This window comes from Cervus elaphus, chromosome 9, assembly GCF_910594005.1.
Source record: "Cervus elaphus chromosome 9, mCerEla1.1, whole genome shotgun sequence".
NCBI classification, from domain to species: domain Eukaryota; kingdom Metazoa; phylum Chordata; class Mammalia; order Artiodactyla; family Cervidae; genus Cervus; species Cervus elaphus.
The window spans coordinates 40,836,780-40,846,995 of record NC_057823.1 but is presented as its reverse complement, the minus strand read 5'-3'; the positions used below and the strand labels follow the sequence as shown (position 1 = coordinate 40,846,995).

Sequence of the window (10,216 nt, the reverse complement as noted above, 5' to 3'; positions counted from 1 at the left end):
GCCCCCCCCTTCAGTGTACCCCACACTCACCCAGGCTTGGGGGTTTTTAAATTTTTATTTCAAAAGCTTGGATAGCTTCAATATCCAGGTCGTGGCAAAATCAGGACACGTGTAAAATACCTTACAATACATTAGATTCCCGAAAGGTACCAAAAAGTACAGTAAAATTAACACTTCCATTATAGGAAATGTATGACACAAATAATATAAAACTAAAAGGTGAAAAAAAGGTGACACTGGTTTTCTAAAGTACAATTTACTCTTTACAACCAGGGTCCACAGGTCCAGGCTGCAGAGCGGCAGCAGGAAGCAGACCCTCCAATCTGGTTCTGGGTAACCCGGTAATAAAAATCAGCCCATAATGCCGCTCTGGCCTCTTGAGAAACCACACGCTGCCTAAACAACTAGAGCTCTGGAAATATTAAACAAGAGAGTGATTTCCAGGGGGGAAATTTTAAATAAGATGCACATGGGACAGGCCATAGAAAGTTTTCCAAGTTAAATTTGGTACATAATTGTGTTCACTCGATATCCAAACAAAGCGTGTGTGGTCAGTCAGGCACTCCTGCTGAAGCCTCAGTATGGCTTGTAGTTATTCTGATGGCCACCGCGTCGCTGGCTCTTCCCGTAATTTGTACTACCCTGACCTAGGGACAAGAACAACAATGAAAGTAGCTACAACTTGCTGAACATTTACCCCTGTGCCAGGCGCTTGATATGCATCCTCACCAGAACCAACAACTCTGTTGGTAGGATGTCACCCCACCTTCCTGAAACCCAAAAGCTCAAAATCCACTCAGACAAAAGCCCAGCCTGTCCGACTCCAAAGCCCCTGCTGCCAATGGCCCCTGCACTGTCTTTCCTGCCTCCCGGGGTGGGCGAGTGGATGGGGGCCTCCCTCTCCTACTTACTGTAGTCGTAGCCGGGGCCGTAGCCGTAATAGCCATAGGGCGAGTAGTCGTAGCCGCCATAGCCGGGCCCGTAGCCCTGCTGGTAGCCGTAGCCCTGGTTCCAGTAGCTGCCGTAGCCCTGATTCCAACTCTGACTCTGACCTGTGGGGGGAGCAGGGCACAGGGGCCCATGGACCATTTAGCACACGCAGGAGCTAGGATAGAGGAAATCCTGCCCTTTGGGTGGCGAGGTTACTATGGCAACTCAGAAAAGCCAAGGGGCTGCTGTCCTGGTGTAGAGGGCCTGAGAGACCCAAGCTAGAGCTAAGAAGGCCAGGCCAGAACACTAACTTCACTGGGGCAACCAAGGCAGCTCACTTTCATTCACATCACCCACTGATCACCCCCACCCTTCCTGGCAGCTTGGCCTTAAAAAGGATGGAGTTCAGGCTTTGGAGTCAGAGGGGCCTGGGATGAATGGAGGATAAGCGCCTGGCACAGCATTGCCCTATCCTTCAGCCCGCCCACCCACGGGTGTACCAAGACTCAGGACAGCCACAGAGCTGAGCACACTCCCACCTTGCCCCCTCAAAACTTGTGGAGTGTGATGCAGAGGCCCCCTCTGCCCTGGGGCCCCAGGCCACATGAGAAAGATGGGCTCTTCCAATCCAAGCCAGCAGCATAGCATCAACTCAGGAGCCATCCCGGGTCTCACCCACCCTGCTGCAACGAGCACCAGAGAACCCCCAAGACAAACACAGAAGCTCCATGCAGGCAGGGAAACAGGACCCATCTTCATCTGGGTTCTACTCACCTCCACTTCCGCCACCGCCACCACTGCCTCGGTTCCCTCGATTGCGATTCCCACGGCCCCCAGAGCCATACTGCTGCTGTTGATAAACCTCTTTGGGCTGAGCCACCTTGATTTCACACTAAAAGTCAAGAAAACAGTGGGTCATGCCAATAGGACAAGCCCTAAACAGGGAGTGTACACAAAAGCCTTCAATGACAAACATTAAGGTGGTAGATCTTGTCTATCTGCTCAAGACATGCTGGAGTAGGAAACCATACTTGGACTAGCTCAGAACTTCCAACTAAAACTCAGACCAAGATTCACACTGGCCTTTTTTGCTCAAACCTTTTCCCAGACTGCTTGAAAAACAATGAGACACACCCGCAGGTCTGCTGATGGTCACCCTTGGCCACTCTATACCTTAATAAGTGGGAGGAGAGGGACAGCTGAGCCAGTGCCAGTCCAGTGTAGCAAGATACCACCTTGAGCAAGTCAGAGAAGGCTTCCCAGGTAAGGGAGCCTAGAGAAAGCAGGTTCCTTCCCACCCCCTCCCCACCCCAAGAAGAAATAAAACATTCCACTCAAATACACAATTGAGGTGGCAACCCTGACCTCCATCCTACAGAGGAAAAAAGCCACTGGGGCTCAGGACAGCATTCCTTAAGGCCATCCCGCTGCGCCTTCCTCCTCCAAACACTCATTTACAATTGGGATGGGCCAGGTGTATCTCCCCTGCTAGGACATAAAAGTCAATTTCCTTTTTGCTCAAAACTCTGCCTACTGTGAGTGGAAACGCCAAGGACTTTCCTGTGCTCCTGATTCCAAGTTTATTTTTAAAATAAACTTCAACATTGGTCTCCCATTAAGACCAATTAAAAAACCATTCTATAAGACATCCTCATCCAAGCATAGTCAAAATTTGGCAGGTTACCACCAAGTGATGCAATCTCATGTTTTCTATCCTACTAGGTTAAAGCTGAATACAACCACCTAAATTACACTTATTTCACAACCAACCATCAGCAGTCTGACTAACAGCACCGTAAAACGGGCACTTCATGCCCATTTCACATCATGGCACAGAGAAAAAGGCCTCTTTCCATGTCAGTGTCCACTAGGGTAACAATGGCTCTCACCCAACAGCCCCCTGTGATCCTCTCTTACATAAAATTTAAGGGCCCAATCCCAAGTCCAATCTTTCAAATTCCCAGCCAGGATTGAGACTTCCAGGAGCCCCACCCTACCTGTCCCAGCTTATCTGGCTGCCACTCCTGCTCAGGCAAAGCCTACCACACCCTGCCAGTGGGTCACACCCTCAACTCCCAACTGCCTCAACACTTAAAGCATGAACTACCTACCCTTTCTCTTGTCCAGAGTTCAGGAGAAAGAGTTGCCCCTCACTGCAAAGGACTCTGCTCTTTTGAAGTCAAAACTGGCCTTGGGTTTAAGGTGGCCAGGACCCTGGAAGCTCTTTGGAAAGGATCTTTGGACCAGGGGTTAATTTAGCCAGCGACCAAAGGGGATGGAAATGAAGAGATGTGGTTGTGGCTGGAAACAGATAAGAGAAAAGCTCTGCAACAATGTCCATAGCAGGAGAGACTTCACCACAGAAATCACTAAACAGCAATTTTAGATTCTTCTGAGACCTTAACTGCAGGACTTATACACACTGCATTCTAGGTCCAAAACACCTTGACTTCTAACTTTAGGTCAGGAATTGAAGAGACTACTCAGCACACTACCTATCCCATGGGAGCCTCCCATCCTCCAGTATTCTGCCTCCCTCACATCCTGTCCTACCAGCCTAGGAGCTCTGAAGGACAGAACCACTTGTCCCTATCAGGACAGCAGACACTGCACAGAAACAGTAACGTCCACCCTGGAGAACTCTTGGAGGTAGTTCAACCCGTAGTCCACACCTGCAAAGGCCAGTTCCAGCAGAAGGCTAAGTGCACACACAGCTGGGGGCACCTTACCTTACTTCCACTGATAGTATGGAACTTTTTCTCCAGCACTTTCTTCACAGGTTCTTCTTCTTTAAAGGTGATGAAAACAAAGCCTCGTCTTTTGTTCGACTTTGGATCCATTGGAAGCTCAATGGCTTCAATCTGCAAACATAGGCAAAGCTCTACCTCAGAGCCTATAGGGAACTCATAGGAAAAGGCCCACAAACACCACAGTGGAAAAAAGTTCCAATGAGCCAAGGTGTCAAGAACCAGTAAGAAGGCAACATCACTGCAGCTGGCAGACCATTGTGGGGGCCACACACTCACCTCCCCAAACTCGCCAAAGTACTCCCTTATCTTCTCCTCAGTGGCTTCAGGATTTAGACCCCCTACAAAAATTTTCTTTACTGGGTCTTTCTTCATGGCCATGGCTTTTTTGGGGTCAATGACACGGCCATCCAGCCTGTGCTCCTTCTGGTCTAGAACCTGTTCCAACAGAAGGGAGTTGGGTTCTAACTCAGCAGCATGACCCAAGACAAGGACCTTCTTTCTCTCAGCCATAAGACTCCCAACACAGGCACACAAAATTGCTTCATCTCCTCCAAACTCTACCCCCAACCTGACTTCCCAACCCAATCTCCAAACTTCACCTGGTTTACCTAAACACTTATAAATCTATCCTCAACCCATCCCCAAGTCTTTTGACCATGCCCTGCACCCCTCTTCTTGCCCAGCCAGTCCCAATTTAAGGCAGTAAAGCAACAGAAACTTAAAAGCACAAGCTTAAAGCACTGCTAGGGCTGGAATCCTCACAATCCACCCTTTACTGGCTATCTGATCTCTTCTCCTTAACCTTCTGCTTTTTCGCAAAATGAAGTTAAAGTAACACCTATCTCCTAGCAACTGTGGGCTCTCTTCTAATGTGCTCAGTGAAATGTTTGCTTTAGCAAGGTCCAGAATAGGCACAAGATAATAAATAGTCCACGATAAACCTTCCTTGATCACCCTAGCCCATACTCACTCCTCCACTTAATCTCTACTTTTAATCCCTTGGAAAAGGATAGGATAAATTCTCAACCTCTCTGCTCTTCCCAAACCCATTCGCCAATCATGGTCTGAGAATGGTGTCTTAGAACATACTGAGACTCCCGACTGTGAACTACCCAGCTTACCTTCTCCACACTGGCTGCATCTTTGAAGAGGATAAATCCAAACCCTCTTGACCGGCCAGTGTTGGGATCCATTTTTATTGTACAGTCAACGACCTCTCCAAATTTGGTAAAATAATCTTTTAGATCCTTTTTGCTGGTATCCCAGCTCAGGCCACCAACGAACATTTTTCTGAAAGAGTGGGGTGAAACATACGGCAACAAGCCTTATAACCAAGCTGTGATTTTGGAAGGATAGACCCTGACAAAGCTCTCACCAAAAGGATTATAAATAAAGCCACCATTCGGAACAGGGCTCTACCTCTGGAAAAGGATAACGAGTCTCCCGTACCCCTCCAAACTCAACCTTGACCCTAATAAAGCCTCAGGTGTCTCCGTACCCTAAGTTGGTTGAGGAAAGAAAGCACAACCTGGCCGGGGAGCTAGGACCTGAGGTCTCACAACCGGAAGAAATCTAATTTGTCTTATCAATTATGTATCAAAACACTACGGTCCCTGCCACCTCCTATCACTTCAAGGAACTCGAGGCTTCCGGGGCCGAGTCAGAGTTCAGACCGAGACTCCGCCCTCGGCAGGAGCCGGAGGAGGGAGGCCCGGGTGCGCGCCAACTCCGCCCACGCAGCCTAGGCAGCCCGCGACCCGCCAGGCTCCTGCTCCGAGCTCACTCCCCTTCCGGGCCGCTTGCCGCACGTCCCCGCGCCAGCGGCCCCGGGGCGGCGCCAAAGTCGACCCAACAAACTCTTGCAAACTCCAGCGCGCGCCGTAAGCGGGCGGCACGGAGTTGCCGGTCTGCGGGCCGCGAGCAGGCCCCGGCCGCCCGCCCCTCCCCCCGCCGCGTGGCGCCAACAAAAGGCGGCCCCGGAACAAAGGCGGCGCCCCCATCGGCCCGCAGCAGCACTTACCCCGCGTCCTCCTCATTCTTGCTGGCGTTGATCTGGTCGCCCTCGGCGCCGTTCTGGTTGCCGGCCTGGGGCGCCGCGCTCCCGCCTCCGGCCCCCGCCGCAACGCCGGTACCAGTCCCGGCCGGCGACTCGCCTTCGGGGGCAGCCTCATGTCCGTTCTCGGTGGCTCCCGTCGTCTCCATGGGCTGCTCTTCACCCGCTTCCGACATACTGGGCCGAGGCGCGCGGCTCCTGCAAGAGCAGCCACAGCGCGTCAGGCCGGCGCCAGTCCCGCCCAGGCTCCCGCCCGCGGGCCCAGCCGCTCACCTCGCCGCCGATGACGCCGCGGGGCCCGCTCGTCCCCACCCGCCGAGAAGACACCGCGGGCTCGGCCGCGCTCACGCTCGCGCTGCCGGGCCTCTCCCCTGTCTACCGACGGAACCGCTACGACCTCGCGCTCTCCTATTCCGCCTCCGCAGCCACACGAACCACCGACTCAAAAGCTCGCCCCGGCCGCGCGGTGCCGCCGCCTGACAATGCCGACTCGTGGCGCTCTTTATAATGCCGGAGCCGAGGGCACCTCGCAACAAGGTGCATGCTCATTGGCTTCGCCGGTCTGTCACTCAGCCCCGTGCCGGCTTCCCATTGGCCGCAGCGGCGCGCGCACGGTAGTTCCGGGCGGGCTTTGTCCTCATCTTAGAATCCGCGCGAGCTGGGGCCTTGCGGAGGTTCGCCGGCTCTGTTGGCTTGCCAGCCCTGTCCCGATCGGCCGGCGGTCTGAGCCCAGCACCTCAGAGGCGCAAGACTGACCCTTCGCCTTCTGAGGCCGTAGACCCTGGTCCCCATGCGCCCTAAACCAGCACTGGCAGCCTTGGCCATTCCATTTCCCAAAGAGGAAACTGGACTCCAGGAAGTCTCGGAAACCAAGGTCGCCCGGCTGGAAGTGCAGAACCCGGCCTTCGGAGATTGGGCGCGTAGTGTCCTCCAAGCCCCAAGAAAATGGGACGAGACCCGCTGTCCCCCTTGACCTTGGTGCCGTCAAAGCCACTCGCTCCAGTCCCTTCTGCCGCCTCCCCCCGACGCGAGAAGCGAGGAGGGGGCGGAGTTCGCCGGGTGGCCAATGGTGCTCCACGCGGGAGAAACGGTGGGACTGCGGGGTTCCCCACTCTTAGGTCGCTTGGCACCACCTTGACGATTAGCATCACATTTTTACTTTTGATTACTTAATATCTTCAATTCGTTTATTTTTGCTGAAATTATTTTTTAAAAGAATACACCATTTCCTTAAAATCATGCAGTTTTGGGGAAGGGAAGAATAGTTCTCTTTTTCTAATGTACAAAACCCCTTAATACTTATTTATCTCTTTGACCAAGCTTGAAAGGCCTGTATAGTCATGATTCCTTTTAACCATATGGGTGAGAAATACCAAATGAAGGAGGATTAAAACTTCTGAAGCTTGGGGATTGCAAAATAACAGCAGAACACAAGTAACTGACATCTCCCACTGGAATTCTGTGGCCAGGCCCAGTGTGGTGGGCTGGGCATTCTGTTTTCTCATCTGGTCTCTTAACAACCCTATGGAAGTTGACAACCAGTTTATAAATGAGGAAACAACCCCAGAGCCCTGGTCTCGCTTCCTAAGCCATCCTGCTCAGTCGTGCCGGCAACCCGATGGTCCCAAAGAGCCTGACTGTAGTCACTTACAGTCTCCTCTGTCCATGGAATTCACCAGGCAAGAATACTGGAGTGGGTAGCCAATCCCTTCTCCACGGGATCTTCCCAACCCAGGGATCGAACTCAGGTCTCCTGCATTGCTAGCAGATTCTTTACCATCTGAGCCACCAGGGAAGCCCAGTGAAGTTGCCGTGAGAATGTAAAATGTCACAATTTCACATTTGGAAAAAAATAAATTTAAAAAAATCTTAAGGTTTAGCCACACAATGCTGCATCTCCCCCAAGTGAGCAAATGGTTCATCCCAAGGCTCACCTGACCATTTCACTTTCAGGCTAGATTCACATATCTCTATAAAACCTTGGTCACTCCATAAAACCTTGGTGGTAAGGCTTGCAGGGAAGTCCCTAACAAGCTCTCCAACCCAGTCTTTGCTCACCTACAGAAATAAGAACCGGGGTTTTTGGTCACAAGCAATGATGGGCACAACTGACCAAGCAGTGAAGAAAATTCAGGTAATCAAGATCAAGTGTAGCTGCAGGACGTAACCACTGAGGGCATGTGTGTGTTAGTCACTCAGTTGTGTCCAACTCTGCAGACCCATGGACTGTAGCCCACCAGGCTACTCTGTCCATGGGATTTTCCAGGCAAGAATACTGGAATGGGTTGCCAGTTCTTTCTCTAGGGCATTTTCCCGACCCAGGGATCGAACCCGGGTCTCCCACATTGCAGGCAGATTCTTTACCGTCTGAACCACTAGGGAAATCGGCTCTTGTCCAGTTGGATTCCATTAGCACAATTTGGGAAACGCTTTCAATGGCATGTCAAGCCTGAAGGATGACAACATTTGGATGGTGCTTCACAGTTTGCAAAATACCTTCACCGACCTTGTTTTTTTAGAGCTTCAAAATAACTTTGTATGCAATTATCCATAGTTTATACACAAAAACACTGAAATGACACAGCTAAAATCTTAGCCACAAAGTCAAGACTTCCAACTCTACATTGTTTCCAATGCTCCTAACTACTGCAGGACAAGGGGGCTCTGAGCTTCTGAGTTCTTTGGTCTAAATTAGATCTCAGATTCGCAGAAGGCAATGGCACCCCTCTCTGGTACTCTTGCCTGGAAAATCCCATGGATGGAGGAGCCTGGCAGGCTGCAGTCCATGAGGTCACTGAGAATCGGACACGACTGAGCGACTTCACTTTCACTTTTCACTTTCATGCATTGGAGAAGGAAATGGCAACCCACTCCAATATGCTTGCCTGCAGAATCCCAGGGATGGGGGAGCCTGGTGGTCTGCCGTCTATGGGGTCGCACGGAGTCGGACACAACTGAAGGGACCTAGCAGCAGCAGCAGATCTCAAATTAAGTGATTTTGAGGCTCAAAGGAAACATACTTTACAAAGAACTGCAGACAAATGGGGGTCAGTCTCAATACAGAATGTTTTTATATTCTACTCAAGAGTGCTTCTGACAAAGGCAGGTCACCAGGCTGTTTGGAACCAGCAGGAAGTCCCTTTGACACAAGAGACTCTTGTTATTTGGTCTGAATTACAGACCTGAGTTGAGGGCATCTTCTAAAACAATGAGGTTCTCAAATCAGCAAGGAGCCCAGTAACAACAGCGTAAAATAGAGACGATAGACACAAAGTGAATTTTGAAAGTTGTTTAAATCGCATGAATTTTTCTATTTATTTATTGCGTCTGGGCCTACAAGGTGGAAACTGCAAAAGTTAATTGCAAATATGTTGACTGTTGTGGCTGACTCCCGTATGGGCCACTTCCTTCACCACAGCTCCATGGGCTGCAGCTCCTTTGCTTCTGGGTTGACTCTGGATCCAGCTGGAGAAGACTTCCTAAAACACCAGTCAGATCTTGTCACACTCTGCATGAAAACTCTGGCTGACTCCCCAGTACTCTAAGGATGAAGTCTTAACCCTGAATACGGGTAAGAGAGACAGCTGAGGCTCACAGAAATCCTTGCCCTCCTCCCTCCAACCTCTCTTCATCTTGAGTAGAAGAGTCAGCTGAGACATCTCCTGTCAGTTGGGCACCTCCCCCAGGCCTCTCTTTTCCTGGACACCGTGTGTTCTGCATGGTAGAGCTACATTATAGAGAAGAGCTGTTTAACCCACGTCAGACTTGATGTAAGAAATGAACCTGTACTGGGTCAAGCCAGTGAGATCTCTAATTGCAGCCTAGTCACACCTGACCATTCCACATGGCTTGAGCCACCCCAGTCACATCTCATGCTCACCTCTCCATGCTAGCCGGTGCTGATTTCTTTTATTTCCTGGAACTCATCTGCACTCTTCTCTTTCCACATGCTGTTCCCTCTACCTGAAATACTCTTCCACAGATTTCACCTGCCTACCCTGCATATCTGTTTTGGGTTGAATTGTATCACCACAAAAAATCTGTTCAGTTCCCATCCTGTCGTACCTGTGCCTGTGACCTTATTTGGCACTAGGGTTTTGCAGATGTAATCCAGTTAAGATGAGGTCAGACTGAAGTAGGTGGCCCCTTAATTCAATAAGACTGGTGCCTTATAAGAAGAGAAGACACAAAAACAGACACAAGGAAAACACTGTGTGACAACGGAGACAGAGACTGGAGTGATAAGTCTACAAACCAAGTGCCTTGGTCAATTTAGGCTGCTATAACAAAATACTATGGTCTGGGTGCCTTAAACAACAAACTTATTTCTCACAGTTCTAGAAGCTGAGAAGTCCAAGATCAAGATGTCTGATGAGGACCTGCTTCCTAGTTTGCAAATGGCTATCTTCTTCTTGTACCTTCACAAGGCAGAAAGCACAGAGAGAAGCAAGCTCTTTCATACCTCTTCTTAAAAGGGCGCTAC

General features: G+C 50.6%; 1 protein-coding gene across 2 annotated transcripts; it reads right to left on the bottom strand.

Moving 5' to 3' along the window:
- Nucleotides 1–36: 36 nt before the first annotated feature.
- HNRNPAB (heterogeneous nuclear ribonucleoprotein A/B) lies at nt 37–6,729 on the bottom strand. 2 transcript variants are annotated; one of them, XM_043912446.1, is made up of 8 exons: nt 6,007–6,729; nt 5,701–5,931; nt 4,802–4,970; nt 3,957–4,115; nt 3,660–3,791; nt 1,705–1,822; nt 912–1,052; nt 37–647 (listed from the first exon to the last, which is right to left on the bottom strand). In XM_043912446.1, the coding sequence occupies exons 2-8, from the start codon at nt 5,907–5,909 to the stop codon at nt 577–579; spliced, it is 999 nt and encodes a 332-aa protein (XP_043768381.1). In that variant the 5' UTR covers nt 5,910–5,931; nt 6,007–6,729; the 3' UTR covers nt 37–576. The 2 variants fall into 2 exon arrangements, with proteins under 2 accessions (XP_043768381.1, XP_043768383.1); XM_043912448.1 differs by lacking the exon at nt 912–1,052.
- Between the last annotated feature and the right edge of the window lie 3,487 nt (nt 6,730–10,216).

Coding starts and splice junctions, on each gene's coding strand:
- HNRNPAB (XM_043912446.1), bottom strand. CDS start 5,909: ATGTCGGAAGCGGGTGAAGAGCAGCCCATGGAGACGACGGGAGCCACC. Junction 3,792..3,956: donor ACTTTGGCGAGTTTGGGGAG/GTGAGTGTGTGG, acceptor CTATGTTTGCAG/ATTGAAGCCATTGAGCTTCC. Junction 648..911: donor CGGCCCCGGCTACGACTACA/GTAAGTAGGAGA, acceptor TCTTGTCCCTAG/GTCAGGGTAGTACAAATTAC.